The following is a 26,432-nucleotide window of genomic DNA, read 5'->3' on the forward strand; positions in this document are numbered from 1 at the left end:
TTCTCTCCATCAGTTTGGGGGCTTTCAGGGTGGGCCTGGCTCCCTTTCTGCTGTCATCCTACAGAGCTGCCAGGAAACCCACACTTGGGGAAGTTTTCATTCCAAGCCCTTCCTGGAGATGTGGCAGCCCTTTGGAGGATGCAGAGGATCTGGGACCAAACGGCCTGTCCTGTGTAAACACCCCCCAGACTCTTACTGCACAGTCTTTCTCTGGCCTCCTCCACCTTTGGTGCTCTACTGGTCACCCCTGTGGCCCATCAGCCCCTTCCTTGTCCCATCCTGCCTGGCAGCCTATGTGTCCCAGTACCAGCTAGACCGAGCAAGCTGAGTCCAGGAGGGAGAAGCTCTGGGACAGGCATGGCTGGGGGTGAGAGCAAGGTGCAAGGGACACCCCTGTGTGTGTGCCCACACCACTGACTGTTCATGCATCTTGTTAGGGGTCAAGGAACGACGAACAAAGAACTTGCATACGGATGAAGGTGGACTGCAGCTTCTCAGAGGGAGAATGGCTGGGTTCTGAGCGGGAAGACTTTGGGCCAACCAAGGTTTTACTATCTTCTTGGTTGGGTACTGGCATCTCTCTTACTTTCCTAATAAAATTCTTCCTTTAAAAATCCCTGCAGGAATTTCCCAGTGGTCCAGTGGTTGAGGAGGCTTCCCAGATGGTGTTAGTGGTAAAGAACTCACCTGCCAATGCAGGAGAGGTAAGAGACTCAGGTTCGATCCCTGAGTTTGGAAGATCCCCTGGAGAAGGAAATGGCAACCCACTCCAGTGTTCTTGCCTGGAGAATCCCATGGACAGAGGAGCCTGGTGGGTTACAGTCCATGGAGTCGGACATAACTGAGATGGCTTAGCACCCACACCAGTGGTTAGAACTCCATACTCTCACTGCCAAGGGCCCAGTTTCAATTCCTGGATGGAGAACTAAGATCCAATGAGCCACATGACATTGTCAAAAAAAGAGTTCCCTATATTGTTGTTTTACACACAGCCCCAATAAAAAGGGGGGGCAGTTGTGGGGGAAGACCAGGGACTGAGAGGCCTGGCAGATGGAGGACAGGAAATGGGGGAGGGGGCTGCTGAGCAAAAGTGCTCCCTAAAGTTCTTTTACCAGAATGTGAACCCCTAAAAGGGCCCACTTGGCAGATAAGAAGAAGCTGGGACAAGACAAGTACAGAATTGGGAAAAACCCACCCCAAGTGGGTGACATCTGCCCCCTCAGAACCCCCCTCCCCCTTCACCACAGCTGTGAGGAGGAAAAAGGAAGGGGAAAGAGGTCCTCGCCACACGCTAGCAGCTTGTAGTGTATGGTTAGTGGTGTGTGGAGGGGCGCTGAGATGGGCCTGTGGGTCTGATGGGAGCTGTGCCCAACGGTGACACCCAGTTTGCCCCAGAAAAAGTGCCACTGACACAGAAGAATAATTTGTCACCTGAGAAACGTGTCGGGGAGAGAGGCAGACGTCCACATGGGTGTGAGTGTGTAGGCACGCACACACATCCCCAGGCCTCTGCAGTCTGTCGGGGTGTCTGTATAGGGTGACCATCTCTGCTCGAGCCTGTCTGCGGGGTGAAGCCCGGAGGGGTCTGTGGCCTGAATGGTGCCTGTGACGGCTGTGGTTTTTTCCCAGGGTGGGAAATGACTGGCCATTTTCAAAAGTCTTTAAAGGTCATGGGGACAGATTCTACAAATATTTCCTTCTTTTAAGGCTCATGATTTCCTAAGGTGTTTCCCTGCAGCTGTTAACTGTCCCTGCTTGATTAAAGTTTCCAACAACCCAGCCCCCTCCCCTGGGGGAGGAACACAGTCAGGGCCTCCCCCAGAGAGCGACAGTGGCGCCTTTTGTGACTTCCTGGGCCCTCGGGGGCCTGTGAAAGTGAGTGGAAGTGTACAGAGCAGCTGTGGTGAGTCGGGGAGGTCAGGGCACTTTTATCTGTGGAGCACAGGGCTTAGGGGCAGGGACAACAGGTATGTAAATCAATTGCAGGAACACTTGCAGGAATTCTGTAAACTGGAGATAATGTCCCAGTTTTCAGAACCCGATGCAACAGGTAAAATATCAAAAGCAAGCTACCACTATGTGCTCAAAAGAGGAATCAGTGGGCATGCTGCCTAACTCGACTGTTGGAGAGGCTTCAGGAGGAAGGGTGCCCAAATGGGATTGAATGAGCTTCACGCTCATAATGCTTTGGATGTCTTAGGCCAGCTGGCCTGTGTCTCTGTCCTCTTTAGCTCTTTTAGTCATGGATACACATCTCCTTATGACTCTCTGCATTCCTTCAGTCCTAGATCATCATATGGAAGATGGTTATGAGAGCAGAGTCTGTCTCCTTCCCCAAGTGTGTCACGTGGTATCTTTGTGATATTGACACACATATTTCCCTTTGAGGCTGGACATCAGAAAGGACATCTGAAAGTCTGAGCCGCACCTCACCTGCTCAAATGTCAGGAATGGCTGGGGGCTTCTCAGAGTTGAGGGGCCAGTGCTGTACATTTCAGCTTTTCCAGGATCATAATTTCAGCTGAGATCCTAGAAGACAAACACCAGAGCCCATTTTGTGTCCTCTCCTGATCCTCCATGCTCATTTCAGGGAGTGGTTCTATGGTAGACAAGAGGAGGGGGCCCAGTTAGGAGGGCATCGGGAAAGAATTTGCTGTGTAGAAAAGGACTTGGTGAAGTGCAGCCAATATCCTGAAGTCAAGGAAGTCTCCCAAGACTCTGAAAGTTAGGTTCTGTCCACCTTCATTAGCCTAACCCACTGACTCCAGGAGGCCCTGATCTACGAACAGGGTGTGATAGGCAGAAAAATGGCCTCTCCCCAGTGTTCACAATCTTAACCCCCAGAACCCATGCATAGGTTACTTTGCCTGATGAAATTGTTAATGTGATTAACTTGAGAATCTTTAGATGGGGAGATCACCCTGTTTTACCCTGAAGGCCAATCTAATCATAAGTCCTTGAAAGGAAGAAGTTTTCAGGGTCATGGGAGGAAAGAGGTTCGACCTTGGAAGACGGGGCAGAGAGATGAGACATGAATAAGATGCTGCAGGCAGAAGAAGGGGACCACGAGCCGAGGAACGTGGGCAGCCTCCCAGAAGCTGGGAAAGGCAAAGTAATAGATCCTCACCTTGTCTCCAGAAAGGAACCAGCCCCGCTGACACCTTGACTTTAAGCCAGTGAGATGTGTCAGATCTGAAAGATAAGAAACTTCTGTTTTTTTTTAAATTTTTGCTGGAGAATAGTTGATTAACCATGTTGTCTTAGTTTCAGGTGTATCAAAAAGTAATTCATTATACGTATACATATATTCCCTCTTTCTTAGATTTTTTTCCCATATAGATCATTACAGAGTATTGAGTAGAGTTCCCTGTGCTATACAGTAGGTCTTCATTAGTTATCCATTTTATATATAGTAGTATTCATATGTCAATCCCAATCTCCCAATTTATTTTGTTTTCTACATCTGTGATTCTATTTCTTTTTTTTTTTAATAAATTTATTTATTTTAGTTGGGGGCTAATTACTTTACAATATTGTAGTAGTTTTTGCCATATATTGACATGAATCAGCCATGGGTTCACATGTGTTTGTGATTCTATTTCTGTTTTGTAAATAAGTTCATTTGTAGCTTTTTTTGATTCCACATGTAAGTCATATCATATTATATTTGTCTTTCTCTGTCTGATTTACTTCACTTACTGTGACAATCTCTGGGCCCACCCATGTTGCTGCAGACAGCATTGTTTTGTTCTTTTTTATGGCTGAGTTACATTCCATTGTATGTATGTACCACATCTTCTTTCTCCACTCCTCTGTCAATAGACATTTAGATTCCTTCTATGTCTTGGCTATTGTAAATCGTTGCTGCAGCAAACACTGAGGTGATGCATGTCTCTTTTTAAATTATGGTTTTCTCTAGATATATGCCCAGGAGTGGAATTGCTGGATCATATGGTAATTTTATATTTAATTTTTTAAGGAGTCTCCGTGCTGTTCTCTATAATGGTTGTACAATTTGCATTCCTACCAACAGCATGGAAGGGTGCCCCTTTCTCCACACCTTCTCCAGCATTTATTAGAAACTTGTATTTTTTTAAGCCACTAAGTTCATGGTAATTTTTTTACAGCAGCAGGAGATAAGTTTCCTGAACTGTGGAGGAAGCATGATGTAATGGAAAGAACTTGGTATAGATAAAGAAGCCAGCACGGCCGCAGTGTGTCACTGCGGTTGGGCCAGTCACAATTTCCTATCTGTAAAATATGGGATTGTCTAGATATATGACATCAGTTAAGGGGCTCCTGTCTGGAGAGATTGTAGATGTCAATTTTAGCAAAAGCGTCACCGAAAGTCTGTTAAATCGCTTCAGAGTCGGGAGAGAGGATTGTGGGCCATCTGACAGCATCATTAAGAGGGTTTGCAGCTCTTTGATCACAGAAGCCAGAGTGCCAATAGGTCTCCAGTGACTACCTTAGGCCTCCGCTTGGCCCTGTCTTGAATGGCAACCCAGAAAGCACATTCATATACGGTGATGGCGCAGAGCTCTAAAGAAAAGCAAATACACCGAAAGGCAAACTCATGATTCAAACATTGCAGCAGAGCAAAATGATGGCTCCAACCACAGAATGAGATATAATAAAGATAAATAATAACAGCATATATTGAAGAAATGAAATTTGGGGCTTAAAAAGTTAATGTAAGTATAGGTTGGAGGCAGTCCTGGCTTAACGATAGTTTATGTATAAATGTTTGAGGCAAGAGGCCGTTATCAGTCGTTTTGGAGCTTGAAGGAATCTTAGTGAGCTCAACTCACTTATTTTACAACTTTGGATCTGCACTCAGTAGGCTATAAGTTCATTATGAATTAGCCGTATGACTAGGAGTTCAGTTCAGTTCAGTTCAGTTCAGTCGCTCAGTCGTGTCCGACTCTTTGCGACCCCATGAATTGCAGCACGCCAGGCCTCTCTGACCATCACCAGCTCCTCAAACCCATGTCCATCGAGTCGGTGATGCCATCCAACCATCTCATCCTCTGTCGTCCACTTCTCCTCCTGCCCCCAATCCTACCCAGCATTAGGGTCTCTTCCAATGAGTCAACTCTTCACATGAGGTGGCCAAAGTATTGGAGTTTCAGCTTCAACACCAGTCCTTCCAATGAACACCCAGGATTGATCTCTTATAGGATGGATTGACTGGATCTCCTTGCAGTCCAAGGGACTCTCAAAAGTCTTCTCCAACACCACAGTTCAAAAGCATCAATTCTTCGGCGCTCAGCTTTCTTCACCGTCCAACTCTCACATCCATACATGACCACTGGAAAAACCATAGTATGACTAGGAGGGCAGGTGACAAAAGGCTGCCCCATAGGACTATAGCTGTTTTACCGCATATGCCAAATATTGTGCCGGCCACACCTACAGTCCCTTCTAAGGGGGGCAGACCCCTACTGATGAGGCAGCCCTAGACCCCCAAAGTTGTGTTATGTGACCCTCCCTCCAACCCCTCTGACCTCAGTTGATTGAGATAACCAAGTGACAGCAGATTCAAGGCTGGTCGGTCCAGAGACCACCCCTCTGGGGTGGCTTGGCCTAGAAATCAAGGAGGATATGAAGTTATCAAATGCTAGCTCTCAGGGGACTTCCCTGGTGGTCCAATGGTTAAGACTCCAGGCTTCTACTGCAGAGGATGTGGGTTCGATTCCTGGTCAGGGATGTTAAGATCCTACATGCCATGCTTGTGGTATGGCCAAAAAGGAAAAAAAAAAATTAGTTTTCAAGAATTTAAATGGGAGAATGTGGATAGACCAGAACCCACAAGGACAGCCTGGAACCCAAGTCAGTGTCTCAGTACCTCAGTTCTGATGCTCTGAGCGTCCTGCAAGAGAAGCTGTGTTCTCCCCCATGAGGCACCACTGCTTTGGAACAAAAGCCCAGCAGGTACGCAGTCCCAGCCAGGCATTGGCTCTCATTAAGGACAGCCACCTGTTCCAGGGCCATCTCTTATGTCATCCTTACTTTCTCCAACAAACTGAATTGCCATGTTTTGATATACGTAAACACCTAATTTTTGATTCCTGTTTACTTATTGATTCCCTTCTACTTATTGATTTGATTAACTAGTCTTAGAGCATGTTCTGATCTATTTGGTAAGACAAATCTCTCTATTTCTTTTTAAAAAGATATTTGTCCTTGACTGTTCTTTGAGATACAAATTGGAAGTATAGTAACTAACAGTATACTTTAATTTGGGGAGAATTGACTTTTTTCTGGTTTTTAAAAACATTTATTTATTTCTTTATTCAGCTGCATCAGGTCTCAGTTGCAGTAGGTGAGATCTTGGTTGAGTCATGGGGAACCTTTGTTGTTGCCCCGGTGGCATGTAGGGTATCAGTTTCCCCGATCAGGGTTGGAACCCACTTCCCCTGCATTGGAAGGCAGATTCTTAACCACTGGACCGCCAGGGAAGTCCCTTCTGATACCTTATCTTCCCTTCCAAGGAGATGGTTGACAGAGTTCCCTGGTCCTCTAGTGGTTAGGACTTGCACTTTCACTCCCTGAGAGATGGCTGATTTTCTGTTTGTCCCACTCTCACTTTGTATCTTTTAGTTATATTGTATAACTTCATATGAGTATGTATGAAGTCAATTCTTGACTAAATTTACACACTATAAAACTTCCAGTCAATTAAAAACAAAAATTAGGGACTTCCCTGGTGGTCTAGTGGTTAAGACTTCTTCTTTCAATGCAAGAGGGGAGGGTTCAATGCCTGGTCAGGGAGCTAAGATCCCACATGCCTAGCAGCCAAAAAACCAAAACATAAAGCAGAAGCAGTATTGTAACAAATTCAATAAAGACTTTAAAAACAAGTCCTAGGAATGTAATGGACAGCATGATGACTATAGTTAATAATTTTGTGAAAGTGAAAGTGTTAGTGGCTCAGTCTTTCAACTTCATGGACTGTAGCCTGCCAGGTTCCTCTGTCCGTGGAATTCTCCAGGCAAGAATACTTGAATGGGTAGACATTCCCTTCTCCAAGGGATCTTCTCAACCCAGGGATCAAACCTGGGTCTCCTGCATTGCAGATAGATTCTTTACCGTCTGAGACACCAGGGATACTCTATTGTATATTTAAAAGTTACTAAGGTTTTTTAAAGTTAATTTTTATTGGAGTATAGTTGATTTACAATGTTGTGTTAGCTTCTGCTGTACAGCAAAGTGAATCAGTTATATATATGCATATATCCATTCTTTTTTAGATTCTATTCCCATATAGGCCATTATAGAGTATTGAGTAGAGTTCCTAGTACTATACAGTAGATTCCTATTAAGAGAATAAGTAGATCTTAAAAGTTTTCATCACAAGAAAAAAAAACTATGTGCAGTGATGGATGTTTACTAGAGGTACTGTGGTGATCATTTCACAATATATACAAATATCAAATCATGTTATATACTTGAAACTAATATAATGTTATATGTCAATTTTTTAAATTAACATACTGTATTATAGTGGTTACAAGGGTAGTCTCAGTGCCAGCTACTAGAACTCAAATTTTAACTCTTAAGGCATTACTAGCTAGTGATATAGGGTAAATCACTTAATCTGCCCATTCCTCAATGTTCCTTTCTGCAAATCAAGATTGGCAATAGTAATCTATCCCAAGAGGGTGTTGTGAGGATTGCTTAAAAGAGTGCATGGAATTATGATGCTGACTATAGTTGTTATTATTCTAAGAATTTGATAATTTTATAACTATAAATTGCATATTTCCCCATTTTCAATTTGAGCTGTTTATTGCTAGAGTAGGAAAAAAGCATATTAAAAAGCAGAGACATTATTTTGCCAACAAGGGTCTATATAGTCAAAGCTATGATTTTTCCAGTAGTCATATATGGATGTGAGAGTTGGACCATAAAGAAGGCTGACCACTGAAGAACTGATGCTTTTGAACTGTAGTGTTGGAAAAGACTTTTGAGAGTCTCTTGGACTGCCGGGGAGATCAAACCAGTCAATTCTAAAGGAAATCAACCCTGAATAATCATTGGAAGGACTGATGCTGAAGCTGAAGCTTCAATACTTTGGCCATCTGATGAGAAGAGCCGACTCTTTGGAAAAGACCTTGATGCTGGGAAAGACTGAACGCAGGAGGAGAAGAGGACAACAGAGGATGAGATGGTGGGATGGCATCACCGACTCAATGGACATGAGTTTGAGTAAGCTCTGGGAGATGGGGAAGGGCAGGGAAGCCTGGCATGCTGCAGTCCATGGGGTCACATAGAGTCAGACATGAGTGACTGAACTGAATTGAAGAAAAAAGCAATTTGTTTTCATTATTTTATCTTGTATCCGGTCAACTCTCCTAACTGTATTGTCTCTCTCTCTCTCTCTCTCTCTCTATATATATATATATATATATATATATATATATATTTATCTACACACACTATATATGTATATATATATAAATACATACATATCTACTTTATTTATTTATTTATTTTTGGCTGCACTGGGTCTTCATTGCTGCATGTGGCCTTTTGCTTAGTTGCAGTGAGGGAGGTGAGGAGTGCAGGCCTCCAATTGCAGTGGCTTCTGTTCTTGTAGAGTAAGGGCTCTAGGCACATGGTCTTCAGTAGTTGCAGCTCTTGGGCTCTCAAGCACAGGCTCAGTAGCTGTAGTGCAGGGGCTTGGTTGCTCCATGGCATGTGGGATCTTCCCTGACCAGGGATCAAACCTGTGTCTCCTGCATTGGCAGGCGATTCTTAAGCACTAGATCACCAGGGAAGCCCCTGTATTGTCTTTTTACTAGTTTTTTTTTTTTACTCATCTTGAAGTTTTTGATAATACAATCATATCAGCAAAAACGACAGATAGCTTTATAATTTTTCAGATAATCATAATAATCCATTCTCTTGTTTTACTGCATTTGGTAAAACTTCCAAGATATGATAAACAACAAGGATAATGGCAGGCATTTCTGTCTAAATTTTTATTTCAATAATATGATTTTAGTGTTTCACTATTAAGAACAATATTTGCTGTTAGGGTTTCCTAACAGCGAATACTTTTTACTTAGAGTTTTTATTGGGAATGGTATTAAGTTATACTGGTTCTGTTTATTAAATATGGGAGACTTTCTTCTTTTTTCCATAATCTTGACTATGGAAATGGCATGGGAATTACTCTTATTGATGGTTAGATAAAACTCAGTTGTGGCATCAATTAAATGCAGTCTTTTTCAAAGGTAGATCCCTAATCACCTTTCTATTCTAGTTTTTTCTAAGATAAGTTGAGCTCTTCAAACTTTTCTCTTTTGGGTCAATTTTTGCTAACTTATATTTTTCCTGAAATGTATCCATTTCCTCTCAATTTTCAAATTGGCTGTTGAGGAATATTAAGTTGCACTTTTAAATAAGTCTTCCTCTCTTCTATCTATAATAATGTTTTCTTTCTCATAACTGATCTTTTCTATTTTTAACTCTCTTATTTTCTCTTTACTTATGCTTGCAAGATGTTTTTCTATTTTATTAGCCCTTTTAAAGAACTTTTTAAAAAGGGTATGCTTTTTAGTATTTTTGTTTATTTTCCATTCCATTCATGTCAGCGTTTGTTATTTCCTGATTATTTTGGTTTCTTTTCTTGTTATTTTTCTAATTTCTTGAAATAAGTAATCCCTTTATATTTCCTCTTTTTTTTTTTTTTTAAAGCTTAGTATCTTTATGGTATTTCAGGGATAGACTGAATAATATAGGATACAGGGTAACTGAGAGGTTTCTGGCATTATACTGTTTTTTCATTCAGCATTTAAATTTTGTGAACACAGTAGTTTTGTTCTTTTTTTAAAGCTAGCTTTACTGTATTGCAATTTACATATGTTAAAATTTTTTACATACATTAAATTTTATCAGTTTTTAAGTGTACAAGCCTATGAGTTTTACCATATGTACTTGGCCATGTAACTACAACCAAGAAACACGAGAGTCCTATCACTCCAAACATTCTCTCCTACCACTTTGTGAGTAGTCTTCACAGCAGTTTCAGCCTGAACCTCAATTCTCTTTGTTGGAGATCAGCATTATCCCTGCTTTCTGTTTATTTGCTTAATATTCCTTTCCCACATCTTAATTTTGAAAATTTCTTTACCACCTTTTAAAAATGTGTTTATTTTAAATAACATGAACCAGAATTTGGTTTATAACAAAGTCTGACAGCCTTTTAATGGAGGAATTCAGTCCACTCATATTTACTGTAATGAGTGATGTATTTGACTTATAATTTTCATCTTACTTATTTTAAATTTCTTAACACTGTTGTGAACTCTTCTTTTCTTTGCTGGATTGAATGGATGGCTGTTCATTTTTCCCCTTTGTTATTTGGAGTTCATCCTTCTATTAATAATTATCATCCCTCGCCTTGGTGGCTCAGCAGTAAAGAATCTGCCTGCAATGCAGGAGACGTGGGTTCCATCCCTGGGTGGGGAAGATCCCCTGGAGAAGGAAATGGCAACTCACTCCAGTATTCTTGCTTGGGAAATCCCATGGACAGAGGAACCTTGCAGGCTACAGTCCATGGGGTTGCAAAAGTGTCAGACACAACTAAGCAACTAAACAACAACAACAATTCCCGCCCTGCCCTCTATATGGGCATACATGCCTCTTCAGTGTGTGAACCCAGAACAGCTATTTCCATCCTACTCTGTTTATCTTCTACTTCCTTATTTTCCCTACCCCCTCTCTCCCCTTTCATCCTCCCAACCCATCCCCCTTTAGGTACTAGAACACTTACCTTCCCCTTATTCCCACCACCTGATTCCAGAGTTTTATTGGTGTAATTTAGTCCTTATTAGAATTTCCCTCACAGTGTGTTCCACAGTGTGCCCCTCACATCTGTTCCAAGAGTCCTTATTTAGCAATTTATTGCATGTTATAAATACACATATAGGTATAAATATATAGGTCATGGTTCGTTGCTCCCCACTGCTTTCTTTCCTCTTCATCTTCCTCTATCTTGAAGTCTGTGTTCTGATTCATTTGTTGTTTCATTAGAATCTTAAAAGTATTTCTCAGATAAGATACTGAGGGATTTTTGCAAATTTTCAAATACCTTTCTTTCTTCCTTGGTTATGGATTGCAGGGCTTTTCTTTCATCAGCTCACATTCAATTTTGCTGTCTTTTAACTTCCAAGGGAGCATATAAGAAGAAAGAAACTTCTTTCTGCCTGAAAATGTGTATGAGTTCCCATATCCTTAGAGCTTAGAAATTTTAAATTGTATAAGACTAAGTGTGTGGTTTTTCTTCTAGTTTTACTGAGATATAATTAACATTATAAGTTTAAGGTGTACAAATAAAGATTTTATGTACATACATCATGAAATGATTTTTATAATAAGTTTAGTGAACATTCATCATCTCATATGGATACAAATTTAAAGAAGTATTTAAAAAATGTTTTCCTGTAATAACTCTAAGAATTACTCTCTTAACAACTTTCATACGTCACATACAGCAGACTTAATTATATTTATCATGTTGTACATTATATTCCTAGTATTTGTCTTATAACTGGAAGTTTGTGCCTTTCAACTGCCTTCATAAGTGTGTGTCTTTTCCTATAGATCCAGCCTGTAACATAAGTCTTTCTTCAGCTCAGGGAAATTTCATCTATTATTTAATCATGCCATAAGTGTGGTGTCATCTGCATATCTGAGGTTATCGATATTTCTCTCAGCAATCTTGATTCCAGCTTGTGCTTCATCCAGCCCAGCATTTCTCATGATATACTCTACATATAAGTTAAATAACCAGGGTGACAATATATTGCCTCGACGTACTCCTTTCCAGATTTGGAACCAGTCTGTTGTTCCATGTCCAGTTTTAACTGTTGCTTCTTGACCTGCAGACAAATTTCCCAGGAGGCAGGTCAGATAGTCTGGTATTCCCATCTCTTTAACAATTTTCCACAGTTTGTTGTGATCCACACAGTCAAAGGCTTTGGCATAGTCAATAAAGCAAGGTAGATGTTTTTCTGGAACTCTTTTGCTTTTTCGATGATCCAGCAGATGTTGACAAAAAGTGAAGAAGAACTAAAGAGCCTCTTGATGAAAGTGAGAGTGAAAAAGTTGGCTTAAAACTCAACATTCAGAAAACTAAGCTCATGGCATCTGGTCCCACCACTGCATGGCAAATAGATGGGGAAACCGTGGAAACAGTGACAGACTTTATTTTTGGGGCTCCAAAATCACTGCAGATAGTGACTGCAGCCATGAAATTAAAAGACACTTGCTCCTTGGAAGAAAAGTTATGACCAACCTAGACAGCATATTAAAAAGCAGAGACATTACTTTGCCAACAAAAGTCCATCTAGTCAAAGCTATGGTTTTTCCAGTAGTCATGTATGGATGTGAGAGTTGGACTATAAAGAAAGCTGAGCGCCGAAGAATTGATGCTTTTGAACTGTGTGTTGGAGAAGACTCTTGAGAGTCCCTTGGACAGCAAGGAGATCCAACCAGTCCATCCTAACGGAAATCAGTCCTAAATATTCAATGGAAGGACTGATGCTGAAGGTGAAACTCCAATACTTTGGCCACCTGACATGAAGAACTGACTCATTTGAAAAGACCCTGATGCTGGGAAAGATTGAAGGCAGGAGAAGGGGACGACAGAGGAGGAGATGGTTGGATGATGTCACCGACTCAATGGACATGAGTTTGAGTAAACTCCGGGAGTTGGTAATGGACAGGGAGGCCTGGCGTGCTGCAGTCCATGGGGTCACAAAGAGTTGGACACGACTGAGTGATCGAACTGAACTGAACTTATTTAATTTTAACCTCTCCTCTCCTGTTCCTTTTTCTCCAGGAACTCATAGAATTTGCTGTTAACTCTCCTGGGTCTGTTCCAGTTTCCCATCTTTGACCACATGATTTGCATCCACATATTTTTGTTACATGTTTTGAGATATTTCATCTATCTGATTTTTCTAGACCTGTTTTTGAGTTTTAGCTTCACCTTTGCTTTATCTGTGAACATTTTTAGTTCTGATAACATATTTTCAGGTTCAGGGAAATCTTTTGTGTTTGAGTTTCACACACATCTCCTCCAGGCTCTGATTTTTTCAGTAGGAGGTTCGTCTGTTTCCTCTAGCAGGTCTCTCTGCCCTCTGGTTTGTCTGCATTCTCCCAGCCTCAAGGACTGAGAAAGTTGATTCACCGTGAGTTTTTTGGAGAGTCAGGGAAACTCAGCAAAGCCATTCATTGTTCTTGGGAGTGTTTCTGAGACTTCCTGCCATCCTGCGACTGCTCTCCAGAAACTTGTCTGCGGGGAATTCTCTCAGCCAGTTCAGGAGAGCCAATATAAAGTTTATCACCTGTAGCTGGGAGTTGCCAGAGGAGTGTGGAAGCTCCTGCAGGGTTACCACATGCCCAGAATCTCCTCACTCTGGGTAGTCTAAGTATAATTGACAGATACAGTGATATTCTGGGCTTCCCTGGTGGTGGCTCAGTGGTAAAGAATCCACCTGCAATGTAGGAGCCACAGGAGACTCGGGCGCAATCCGGGTTGGGGAATCACCTAGAGGAGGGCATGGCAACCCGTTCCAGTAGTCTCACCTGGAGAATCTCATGGACAGAGGAGGTTGGCAGGCTACATTCCATAGGATCTCTAAGAGTAGGACACGACTGAAGCGACTTAGCACACAGGCACAATGATATTTACCAAAGACTTAAAAAATAGAAGTGGTACCTCTGGGAAGTACAACTGGGTGTAGGAATGAGGTGGGTGGGGATGGCCTTTTACTTTGTTTTCTCCCCCTCTAGTAGGAGTTTTCAACTTTGGCACTTTTAACTTGGGAGGCCAGAAATTGTCTGCTGTGAGTGACTGATCTGAGTGTTTAGCAGCATCCCTGGCTTCCACCCACTACAGACTGATAGCACTCCCTCTCCAGCTGTGACAACCAAAAATGTCTCTGGATATTGCCAAATGTCCCCTGGGGTTGTCACAGTTACTTCTGGTTGAGAACCACTGTTGTATACCCTTTAGATCTATTTTATTTTTTTAATCATGTGTTCACATTAATCCTATAATTAAACATGTAACTGAGATCATGAGACAGAGGAGGAAATATAAAACTGTTGTGAGGAAGCTGAAGCATGAAGTAGAGAATACACATTAAGAGATAGGAAGCAGGTTAGCAAAGTGGTAAGAAATTTGGGAAAAAAATAAAAGAAGCAGAGACAGAGTGATTCACAGGGCTGGAGGAGAAGGAGTGTGAAGACCCACATCCTCCTGTCACTAAGGTCCCCAGTGATGCCAGAATCAGAGATAGTAACAGTCTGCATATGCCCAATCAGCTCACAGCCACTGTTATGGGATTCCCGTTCCATCCAGCCTCTTAATTACCCAGGTGTCCTTACAATAAACACCCCTTTACTTAAGCTAGGCTAAATGAGTGTATTCCTTTTCAACAAAGGCCCTGTAGATTAAGTGCACAATAAAGAGATAGGCCCCCACTTCTTAGGATGAGTAGGCTGCAAATATGGTCTATAAAAGAACTGTAAAAGGAACTTTAGAAAGCTCTTCCTGGGAAGAAGTGGTGGTGGAGGGGGGAGACCTCGGTCATCCATTAGGGCTGGCTTCAAATTCCTCCAGGGCTGTCATGTACAGGAGGGAGAAGACAGTATAACTCTAGCTCAGGAGACAGAACTGGTGACAAAAGTAACAGGGAAGTAGATTCTGCTTAAGAAAAGAAGTTATAACAATAAGAAAGATTGGAAAGCAGTGTTTGGTAAGGAAATGAGCTCCCAATCTCTGGAAGCTCACAGGGTGATTCCTGCAGCAGGTATAAATTTGGGTCAGGTATGTCAGCTTCCTCTACATCTAGAAATGTAAAAGCTTGGCAAGAGAGAGACTAGATTAACTCACACCATATGCAGAAGTCTCTTAGGCTCAAATGGCATGATAGGATATTTAGTTATTAAATCAGATGAGGGTGGTTGGTGGAGTTAAGCAATAAGGAAAGATCTCAGAGGTTTAGCATCTTCAGTTGGCCTTGATTCAGTTTGTCTTTCCCCACAGAATTAGTCAGAACTCGTGGTTGCGAGAGAGAAAATAATCTTAGTCTGAGTTATGCAGAAAAGGGAATTTATTAGCTTACATAACCAAAAAGTTTAGGAGGCTGGTCTAGCTCTGGGCATGGCTGAATCCAAGGCTTCAAATGAAGTCATAAGACTTGGTGTCTCTCCATGTCCCAGCTTTGTTTCCCTTCCTTTGTAGCCAAAACTAGCTTGTAAGTTTATAGAGTTATCGTGACAGTGCAGAGCAAGGCCAACGCTGGAGGGGCCGTGGCTGAAGGGCTTCTGAGGCCCTCCCCCCGCCCCCCCGGAAGTTATTCCTTTGTTGTTCAGTCGCTAAGCTGTGTCTGACTCTTTGCCACCCCATAGACTGCAGCACGCCAGGCTTCCCTGTCCTTCACCATCTCCCAGAGTTGTGAAGATCATTGAGCCTTTGATTGTCCCAAAGACCCTGCCTCTTCGCATCTTTAGCGTAATCCTGTCCTCCTAGCTGGAATCTCAGAAAGAGGGTGAAAGCTGGGCTGCCCTCCTGGTACTACCACCTCCCCACCCCACCCCACCCCACCCCATCCCCTGCGACACGCACCTCCCTCCCCCATCCGCAAACTCACACATCCACCCTGGCCCTGACGACTTCCCCTAAGACTCCACCCCTGGGAATTTGCGTAGGACTAGGCGCTCCTTCTGGCTGGAAATAGACACCACGGAGGGAAGGGAGGCTGCTAAGGAAAGCACCTGGAGCTGTAGAAGGGGAGAGAACTGTCGGGTATTTCATGATCAGCTAACGAGAAGTGGCAGGGCGGAGGCGGGCTTAGAAGGTGTCTGAGGCGGATCTGGCTACCCCGACTATTTCCTAGATGCAGGGATCAGTCAGTGAGTTGCCACAGTCCTGGCTTTCAGGCATGAGGACCTAGGCTAAGGCACGAGCCTCGGTGATAAGCGAGATGAGAAGGTAAGAAAAATCCAAGAGTTGTAGAAGAAAGAGAAAGCAGAGGATCCAGGCTTTGGCAACTGGAAGGAGAACAAAGTTCAAGTAGCACCCAGCTTCAGACGGACGGCCGTCTCTCTGAGACCACACGGCCAGAGCTCAGCGAAGTCCGGGGAGAGACTCGGGAGGGCAGTCCCGCACGGTCGAGACTACATCTCCCAGCATGCTGTGGGCCGAGCCGCGATAGGCCTGCGCAGAGGTGGTGGCGAGGCTGCGTCGCGTCGGGAGGGGGCGCTCGGGGTTTAGTCCTGAGCGAGCAGAGACTGCGGGCGTCGTGTGACTCCCACGACGAAAAGGCGTCTGGGGGCCGAGGTTTGAGGCCTGGGTTGTGGGCGTTTGAGACCTCCGCCGCGGTTCCCAGCTCGTCCCAGGAGGTTGGCTGGACCCCAGCCCTTGCGTCTTCCAAGGTCAGGGTCTCACGTCTCCCGGGCCGCGGGCACATTAAGTCGTCTTTAGCACAGCAGCGCTCAGAACCCCACATCCCACTGCCTGCGGTTCCCCACGTCCGGTACCCGCCTCTAAAGCCACCTTCCCTCCCACGCAGCCCCAGCTGCCTGCTGTTAACCGCGACCGGGACCTCTTCTGGGGAGGCCCAGGCTGGGGTCCTCAAAGGTCCAGGAACCCTAGGGCATTTGGGTTACCCTACTCTGTGGTTTTCTCTGGGACTCTAAGTGAAAAAGAGAGAAGTTTGGGAGAAAAAGCCTCAGCTTCTCCCTCTTTTCTGCTCAAACCTCAGTAAGGTCTGTCAGGAGATCGACAAAGGCTGAAGGAAGAAATGGCCCAGACCTCAGGTCGTGGATGATGGGCCTGGGCAGGTAGAACAGAGGCTGGGAAGCTTGCAGACCCCAGGTGATGGAAGTGGAGAGGCTCTGTGCGCAAATCCTGTGGGCGGCCTAGCAGCAACTGGACTCCGGCCCCCACCCGTAACACCCACCCCTGCATCATTGATGCTGCGGCCCCTCTTTCCCAGGTAGACGCTCCCAGAAGCGCTCTGCGCAGAGAGCAAATTTCACACCCCCACCATGTGGGGCCTGTTGCAGGTGTGTGTCACTCTCTAGGTCAAATCGAAACACTTTTTTCGGAAGTTTTATTTAAAAACTTTGGCACACGACAGAGACGGCAGGATGGAGACTGGTGTTCTGCCAGGCTTCTCAAGTCAGAGACCAGGCCTGGGTTTCTCAGGTCACCGGATTCCAGGACCCATCCAGCCTGTGGGCTCCCTCACTGACCTCGCTGACTTTTCCCCCCTCCCCCACTGCCCACTTCCGGTGTCTGAGGAGACACCGAGGTGTCAGGGGTCGACTAAGAGGTGTGGAGTGGGAAGGATCTGGAGTTTGGGAGTTGAGAACAGATAGAGGGGGAAAAAAGAGGTGGAGACGGGGGCCACTGTCTTTTTTTCCTCCATCCTCAAGAAACGGGGCCTGCCATTCCTCTGAGAGGTCTCCCTCACAGCTCAGATAGGAAGTTCAGGGACCATCACTCCTGTGACTGAGGAAGGGCTGCCTGTCTTCAGGGGATGGTTGGGAAACAGTCATGGCCCCAGACGGGGTAGCAGTAACCCATGCAACCGAGGAGGCTGGGGAGATGGATGCGCCAGGCCCCCTGTCTCAGCTGGGTGCAGGATGGCTGTTGGCATAGGCCTCGTCTGGAAAGGAAGCTCGGGCTCTGCGCCCCTGGGCACACACTGAGGCGTAGAGCTCTGACTCAGGGTCTAAGGCCTGGGGCTTTGGCTCGGAGTCCAGCACCACCTCCGAGTACTTGATAGGGCTTCCAGGGCTGGGGACTCGGCCCTGAGGAAGCCGCAGCTGCAGACTGGTATAGCACATCACCTCCTCTGCAGCCTGGAAATGCAAGGCTGTTAGAAGCTGACGGGACCCTTGAGAAATTCCCCACTACCTTCCCTCCCCTCTTCAGCCACAACTGACTCACCCTGGCAGGGCCTCCAGGGGCTGAATCCTGTGGGACTGGCCCCGGTTCCTGAGACAGCCGTCCTGGGGCAGGGAACAGGAGTCTGGTCACTTCTTGTTCTTCCCCCTGCACCCAGGACCTGGCCACTTTCACCCCTCCCCTTGGCCAGCTTCCTACCTGTCTGCAGATAATGCAGGTTCCCATACAGAGGGACGTCTTCCACAGACTCTCCAGAGCTGCAACACAGAGTTTAGGGAATGAGGGGCGATTTGTTGGTAAGGGGGGAACTCTCGATAAACCCAACTTTCTTGCCCCCCACTCACCGTCCATGTCCTGGATGGCTCCTTCTCCGGCCACTGGTCCACTGGAACAAGTGCACTGCCAATGAGATGAGGAGCAGCAGCGTCACAGCCCCTAAGAGGGCCCACAGCCCCCAGCCCTTGGTCACAGAGGGGATTCCTGTGGATGTGGGAGAGAGGGGAGGGAGTGTTACTGCCCAGCCCAACTCTCTAGGGCCCAGCAAGTGGGACATGGGGCCACGTGACCCCTCCCCCTGCCCCTGCCCCGCCCAGCTCACCGGGCAGTAGCTCATCCGTGCAATTGTTGGGTGCGCTCGAGCCTGTTGCACACATCCTGCCCTGAGCCAAAGGGTCAGCCTGATTTATGATCTGACAGCTGTGGCAGCCCCCTTTACTCCCACACCTCTCTGGGCCTGACCCCCACAGCTCGGCATCTCCAATACCGGTGGTGGCAAAATCGCTGATTTCCGGGGAGGAAGGGGGAGGGGAGAAAGGAGGAGGGGAGGGATGAGTTCAAGAACAAAGACACCGCCCTGTGCCTGCACCTGCGCCACCCAGGAGCTATTAAGCTTCCGCCCCCACCCCCACCCCCTGTACCCTGTACCCATTTCAGTCAGAAAAGAGGCAGGCCTGGTTTTACCGAGCACTGGGTACGTGAGCTCATGAAGACCCCAAGGCGGGGCAGAAGTGGCTTGAGGCAAGACCTACCAGACAAGCCAGGCCTTATGATGGAGATTACTTTCTGCCCCAGGGTGTCTGCCTTTTCTCCAGCGCTGAGTCCCTTGACAGAGAATAAGGAGCCACTGGTGCTGCTAAGTCGCATCAGTCGTGTCCGACCCTGCGACCCCATAGACGGCAGCCCACCAGGCTCCCCTGTCCCTGGGATTCTCCAGGCAAGAACACTGAAGTGGGTTGTCATTTCCTTCTCCAATGCATTAAAGTGAAAAGTGAAAGTGAAGTCGCTCAGTCGTGTCCGACTCTTCACGACCCCATGGACTGCAGCCCACCAGGCTCCTCCATCCTTGGGATTCTCCAGGCAAAAGTACTGGAGTGGGGTGCCATTGCCTTCTCCGGAGCATAAGGAGAGGAAGGACGTAATCCTCAATGGGCATGCTACAAAGTGAAAATGGGATGTGGAGGCCCCCTTCTGCCTACAATCCCACCACATGCTGAGGCTGCCCCACAACCAAGGCACAGGTGTTAAGATGACCTTTGTTGTTGTTATTATTACTGGTATAATAGTAATAGATTTAGGGGATAGAGAAAGCTTGATTCCCTCCTCAGGTCCACTTCATCCAAGCTGTCCCTAAGAACTGTGAACCTCAAAAGTTAGTTGAAGTAAAGAAACCTCTGCCCCAGTCCTGTCCTGGGAAACAGCCCTGTATTTGCACTTATTCACTTCAGGGAGCAGCCAGGTACCTGCCCCGCCCGGAGACAGCCCAGCCACATGGGAGGCTACTGATGTGGGAAGAGGGATTCTAAGTTTCATAAACCTTAGACCAGAGGTCAGAGATCTGTTTTGTCTGGCCCATGTTTTTTTTTTTCAAAGATTTAAAATCACTGTAGCAGTGTGCCTGGGGTGGGAATGGTAGCAGAGGTCCTGACACTCTAAGCAATAAGAGGGTATTGTTTGTAAAGAATTTGAAAACAAAACTCACTAAAAGTCAGTGTCCTTTTCATCATCACCATGTTTCAGCAATTCTAAAAAAAAAAAAACGATAAAATATTCCTTTCTTAAAAATTATTTTAAATTATTTTTTGGCTGTGCTGGGTCTTCGTTGCAGTGCAGGGGCTTTATCTAAATGTGTTGCTCAGGCTTCTCAATGCTGTGCCTTCTCTTGCTGCCTGAGCACAGGCTCTAGAGGGCTTCAGTAGTTGCAGCTCTCGGGCTCTAGAGCAAGGGCTCAGTAGTTGTGGTGCAGTTAGTTGTGGCTTAGTTGCTCCGCTGGCATCTTACTGACCAGGGATCGAACTGATATCCCCTGCATTGCAAGGCCGATTCTGAACTACTGGACCATCAGGGAAGCCCTCTGAAAAATATTTTGTAGATATACATTCTAAATTGTTGTGGTTACTGATGAGTTTTAATACTATGTAAAATTCAAATTTCAAATATGTAAAATTCATTGGAAGGACTGATGCTGAAGCTGAAACTCCAATACTTTGGCCACCTGATGCAAAGAACTGACTTGTCTGAAAAGACCCTGATGCTGGGAAAGATTGAAGGCGGGGAGGAGAAGGGGACAAAAGAGGATGAGATGGTTGGATGGCATCACTGACTCGATGGACATGAGTTTTGAGTAAGCTCTGGGAGTTGGTGATGGACAGGGAGGCCTGGCGTGCTGCTGTCCATGGGGTCGCAAAGAGTCGGACACAACTGAGCATGACTGAACTGAACTGAAACTTCAAATTAGCATATTTATGTTACTTACCCTTTAAAAATGTTATCATCCACAAATTCCCTGGTGGTCCAGTGGTTAAAACTCCATGCTCCCAATGCAGGGGACTCAGGTTCCATCCCTGGTCAGGAAACTAGATTTCACATTCTGCAACTAAGAGTTTCAATGCTGCAACTAAGACCTGGTATAGCCAAATAAATGTTTTTTGGTTTTTTTTAATGTATATATTATAATCTGCATGGAAGTTAATCTGTAGAATCCTGGTTATACAGCTGTATAATCCTAGGTATACAACTGGCTTCTGACACAAGGTTGAGCTACATGTGTTTATATCCAGAATTAGTTCTTAACAGTTTTTAATTATTCTTTTGTTTGGGCACAATTTCTGTGTCCAACTCCTATGATATTACATATTCCTGCATCTAACCAATAGATTTAAAAACAAACAATGATAGCACAGTGATTGAAAAGTCAAACTGAGCTTGAGTAGTTTAATTCTATGATTCTAAGTGACCACTTAGTTTTTGTTTGTATTGAAAATGTCTGGAATTTACTGTGAAATGGAATTTTTATGAATCTCTGCCAAACATCCCTTTGTTTAAGACTTTCTTTTCCCATTTGTATGTCTGTTGCTTCATATGAAAGAAACTTTTTTGAAATGAAAATTACTAAAAAGTATTCTTTAATCAACTATGGGTGGAAATTGACAATGTAGCTCTATTCTCTATTGAATATGAATATGCCAAAATTATTTTTGACAAATTTGCAGAAGTTAACTTTAGAAAAATAAATTAGAGTTATCCATTACTCAGCTAGGTTACTATGTAGGTACAAGTTTTTTACCCCTTTCTCAAAAAATACAATAATGTAGCTAAGAAATTCATTACCCTTTCTTGTTCTGTAATGTAAATTCAATTTTAACTCTTTTTATATTGTCATGATTATATCTACAGACTCCAGTAAAAGAGATAATTCACTGTCTGAATTTCTGGCCCTCATTATTGTTATTTTGTGGGCCCTGTTATTTGTTTCATTTACTGTTTGTTTGGAGAAGGAAATGGCAACCCCCTCCAGTATTCTTGCCTGGAGAATTCCATGGACAGAGGAGCCTGGCAGTCTCAAAGAGGAGCCTGGGGTCTCAAAGAGTGAGGTGACTGTCACTCACATGCCACTGATTCATTGTCAACCTTTAAAAACTGGAGTTCCAGTTTTTTGAAATCCCGATTCATTGATCCATTGGAAAAAAATCAGAAGGGCAATAGTGGGCCCGAGTTCCTAAAGGCAACAATCAGCTGGGGGCCATTTATCATATTACAACTTGTTTACATTGATTTTGTCAACTGGCTTAGTGTGGGGGTTTGGACTGCCAAGCCAGGTTGCCTCTGGGTATTCCGGTAGACGGGACAACTGTCCTGAGTGATGGTCTCTCTCTGCCCTGCCCACTTCCTTTCTGGAAGGACAAAAAGATATACCCGTATTTCATTCATTTATTTTACACACGTACACCTCATTCGTTTAACACATACCTACCAATTGCTTGCTTATATGCCAAGCTCTGGAGATATAAATGTGAGTGGGAAATCGTTTCTTGCCTCAAAGAGTTCTCGGTCTAATTAGGAATAAGGCCCTATCCTAGATGATTAAAAGACAATGTGGAAAGGAGAAAGATTACTCAACTCTGGAGAAGAAGCGAGAGAGACTGGATAGGTGGTGATGAGTGGCAGATCTTATGCAGACAGAAAAGGGTTGAAATCTCTGCCTCGGCCTCTTACCTTCCTGAACCTTAGTTTCCTCATTCTTTAAAAAACTTTAATTATATTTACCTGTTGGGTCGTTTTGAACACATTAATTTCATTCAACAAGGATTCATTGAGTGCCTGCTAGCATCAGGTGCTGTGCTAGGCTATAGGAATAACATGGTAAAGAAAAAGAGATAGCCCCAGCTTTCATGAAATTTACAATCTAGCTGTATTTTCTTTTTGTAATTAATTTTAGTTGATTAATTTAAAAGTAATTTAAATGGTTTATTGTAATATAATTGACATACAATAGTGGTTTGAAGAAAGTACAATAGCTGCACTAATGAATAAGCCAGAAGTTATGGGTTCTGGGTATAGTCCATAGGGTCGAAAAGAGTTGGACACGACTGAGCGACTTTCGCTTCCACTTATGAAGGGAACACGCACATACAGGAAGTTGAGATCTGAAAGTTGTATATAGATGTTAACTGCGCAGAAACAGAGTTACTTCGAAACGTCCTGGAGACAATGTAATTTTGTGTCTGGCTATATAGTCGCTGTTAAAATGAGACGTGCTTTCTAAACAAAATGCAAAATCAGCCGTGCTGAGAATGAGCCCCGTGAGGTTGGTGCGCGTGGAGGCGCACTGCCTGCGTAACTATAGAAGCTGACGGATGACACCCCGCCACACGCCGCTCGGCTTCCCCAGCCCCAGGGCGGGATCGCTTCTTGGCGGGCTTAGTTGTGAGAAACAGGGGAGGTCTACGTGCACGGGCACGTGGCACTCTCTGCCCAAGGTCCGGGGACTTTCCCCTAGGCGCAAACGAGGAACTAGTCCTCCGTGTGTAGCCTAGGAAACAGGCCTTCAGCACGAACCTCGGTAGTTTCGTTGCGTTCAAGCCCTTTATAGCTCGAGGAGGAAATTTATTTTATAGTTAGGGTGAGGAGATTGGCGGCGTGGCACATAAAAACCACTCCCGGTATAACCTTCTAAGAATGTAGGCTTCTGGAGACATTCTGGCTAACAGAATAACTATATAGAGGTAAGAAATGAACTAGTTTCTTTAATGAACTAAGCTAAGCCCACAGCCCTATGCAAATAAGGTCTGGCCCCGCCCACACGCTAGGTGGGCGTGACCTCCCTGGGAGGCCCGGGAGCTGGAATAGCTGGGGGACGCGCCTGCGCGCGCGTGCACCGGTGCGTCCGACAACGCCGGCGCCTCCCGCGTTGTCCCCCTGTTGGCCTGCAATGGCGAGCATGGTGTCGCTCGCGGGTACGCTGGGGCTGCTACTTGTGTCTGCGCTGCCCGAGGTGCTCGGAGACCGCCGCAGCCCCGACCGCCAGGCACACCCAGGTACCAGCGAGGGCTGCTGGAGGGAGGCTGGGACTGCCCCCGGGCCCCAAGCCCCAGCAGTACTGACCCGCCTCTGCCCTCCTCCTCAGGCGACGCCGCCCAGGTGGGCCCTGGGGCCGCGGAACCCCGGCGGCAGTCGCCGCCCTACAAGAACCAGTGCGAGCGGGCTCGGTCCAGGGCGCTGCCCTTGGGAGCGCTGTACACCGCGGCCGCCGTGGCTTTTGTGCTGTACAAGTGTTTGCAGGTGCGGGACGACCAGGGGTGGGGATGCCCCGGCCCTGAATCTCCGTGAGGGCGCCATGGTACCAAGAACAAGACACATTTTCCCGTCATTCTGTAAAATGAAGACAGGAGTTCCCTAACTTTCCAACATGATGGGGTTAGTTAAAGCGAGGTAATGGATGTGAAGGGCCCTTGGTTAATTTTAAATAGTAACCATCACATTTAATCTTCCAACAATCCAGTGAAGAGGTTGTCACTTGCTCAAGGTCACTCAGAGATGGTAACTGGTGGAGCTAAGATTTGAACCCAGCAAATGTCCATACTAAAGTAAGGGCGGTTCCTAGTGAGTTTCCAAGCTTGGCACGAGCAGTTGATTACTGTAGCCAGAGTTTTTAGAGTTCAAGGAACTAAGTAGTCTCAAGTTATCCTTGGGAAGGAGGCCCTGAAATGTGAACTGACAGTACATTTTGGTGGGTTAAGACTGTTCAAATGGAAAGTAGTACCTCCCGGGGCTTTCTCTTCAGCCCTGGCCCTATCACTTACATTGGGAAATAGAGGACTGAGCCAATTTGGAGATGACATGACACTAGGAGGGCTAGCTAATCATGATCCATAGTAGACTTGACAGGCTAGGATGAGGGGTTGAATTTAATGGTGAAGTTTAACAAGGATAGATAAATTCTATTCTTGGACCCAAGTATAGTCTGAAAGAAACATAATTTGGCTGCACTTTATTAGTTGACAAAGTTCAGTTGTGTGATATAACCCACTTCCCAAATCAATGCTCAGAAGGAGGTTTTGCGCTTTTTATCTTCTGATCAGAACACTCCTGGAGAATTTTATTCTCTTGAGGGCACTGTTTTAAGAGCATTGTTGTGGTTCAGTCACTAAGTTGTGTCTGACTCTGTGACCTCATGGACTGCAGCGCGTCAGGTTTCCCAGTCCTTCACTATCTCCCAGAGTTTGCTCAAACTCATGTCCATTGAGTCGGTAATGCTATCTCTTAAACCAGAGTAAAGCACTCAGAGAAAACCATGTCAAATGAGCCCTGACTGAAAAACATTGGTTCTATTAAATCAAAGAAGACAGGGAGTATGACCACTGCCTTCAAATTCCTGAGGGGCTGTCATGTTGAAAAGATGATTTTGGAAGGCTCTGCTCAGCACCATGAAAAGAAGATTCTCGATGGACTGTGTCTGGCTTTGTGTATAAACTAAACCAGAGCTTTATCAAACGATAGAGCTTCTCCTTCCTGGAGGTGTTTTAGTAGATTGAATAGCAACTATGCATGGGGTGTACTGACATATTGTTTCCTGTCCTGAGTGAGGAGCTGGACTAGATATGATTGTGATTCTCTGAGATAAAAAAAACCACTAGCTTTGTCTATCTGAAATTATCCTTGGCCTTTATCTGGCTTTGGAAACTGAGGTTATTGAGGTCCTTGTTGCTGCAGTATCCCCCTTGCCTTTTTCCACAGCAGGGGAAAGATGAGGCTGCTGTTCTCCAAGAAGAGGCAGGCAAGAAGGATTCATTGCAGTCAGGTGGGTTTTGCAGAGGTCTGTGTTTGGTGGGGGATTAAGGGACAGCAGAAAGTAAGTAACCATTGCTCTTTTCTCCCATACCCCCAGAGCAACAGCTGGCCCAGCTGACACAACAGCTGGCCCAGACAGAGCAACACTTGAACATTCTGATGGCCCAGCTGGACCCCCTTTTTGAGCGGTAAGGAGAGCAATGACCCTGTGGCTAGAGGGAACTTGTGGTAGGTGGGAGAGGCGGGGACAGAGATTGGGCAGCCTCTGAATGGACATATCTGCAGTGTGACTACCCTGGCTGGAGCCCAGCAGGAGCTTCTGCACATGAAGCTACAGACCATCCACCAGCTGTTACAAGACAGCAAACCGAACAAGGATGTGGAGGTTCCAAAACCAGGTACGGGGTTGGGAGGTGAGAGTCTGCTGGAGGTAGAGACAAAGCCTCTGAAACTGGAACATGCCTGATCTCCCCCCTCACAGAGGCCAGTATACCATTTCCTGAGGACTTCTGTATAGAGGAGGACGAGGAAGAGGCTGGTGACAATCAGGCCTGGGAGGAGCCCCTAAATTGGAACACAGGGACAAGGAACTTAGCTCCTCCCAGGGAAATGGAGCCCGGGCTAAGGAGAAGATGTAGGAAGTCTGCAGCACAGGGCCTCAATCACAGCCCCCATTGGAAAGAAGGAAAAACAGTGGATGGTTTAGTAAAACAGAGTCTGTTCTTGTGACTGGATGCTCCTGTGTGCTTTTTCCATTCCAGCTGTACACACACGGACACACCCACCCACACCCACCCCCACTTACTAGGTGCCTAAGAACAACCAGGCCTTCTTGAAAAGCTTCCCTTATTAGGACATAAAGAGGCCGCCTTCCAGTGCAGGAGCCAAGAAGATAGAGGGAGCTCCAGTCCTTTTCTTTGTATTCCTG

At 45.4% G+C, this 26,432-nt stretch overlaps 2 protein-coding genes across 3 annotated transcripts; one reads left to right on the top strand and one right to left on the bottom strand.

Moving 5' to 3' along the window:
• Positions 1–16,246: 16,246 nt before the first annotated feature.
• SIT1 (signaling threshold regulating transmembrane adaptor 1) lies at positions 16,247–18,717 on the bottom strand. Its single transcript, XM_081510125.1, has 5 exons — positions 18,537–18,717; positions 18,283–18,418; positions 18,137–18,195; positions 17,981–18,042; positions 16,247–17,892 (listed from the first exon to the last, which is right to left on the bottom strand). Exons 1-5 carry the CDS (start codon positions 18,589–18,591, stop codon positions 17,659–17,661), a joined length of 546 nt encoding a protein of 181 aa, XP_081366251.1. The 5' UTR covers positions 18,592–18,717; the 3' UTR covers positions 16,247–17,658.
• Positions 18,718–23,588: 4,871 nt separating this feature from the next.
• CCDC107 (coiled-coil domain containing 107) lies at positions 23,589–26,238 on the top strand. 2 transcript variants are annotated; one of them, XM_081509934.1, is made up of 6 exons: positions 23,589–23,751; positions 23,841–23,995; positions 25,451–25,514; positions 25,602–25,692; positions 25,790–25,902; positions 25,986–26,238. In XM_081509934.1, the coding sequence occupies exons 1-6, from the start codon at positions 23,646–23,648 to the stop codon at positions 26,231–26,233; spliced, it is 777 nt and encodes a 258-aa protein (XP_081366060.1). In that variant the 5' UTR covers positions 23,589–23,645; the 3' UTR covers positions 26,234–26,238. The 2 variants fall into 2 exon arrangements, with proteins under 2 accessions (XP_081366060.1, XP_081366070.1); XM_081509944.1 differs by having other exon boundaries at positions 25,454–25,514.
• Positions 26,239–26,432: the final 194 nt, after the last annotated feature.

This window comes from Giraffa tippelskirchi, chromosome 1, assembly GCF_054371585.1.
Source record: "Giraffa tippelskirchi isolate mGirTip1 chromosome 1, T2T-mGirTip1v1.2.pri, whole genome shotgun sequence".
Classification (NCBI taxonomy): Eukaryota; Metazoa; Chordata; class Mammalia; order Artiodactyla; family Giraffidae; genus Giraffa; species Giraffa tippelskirchi.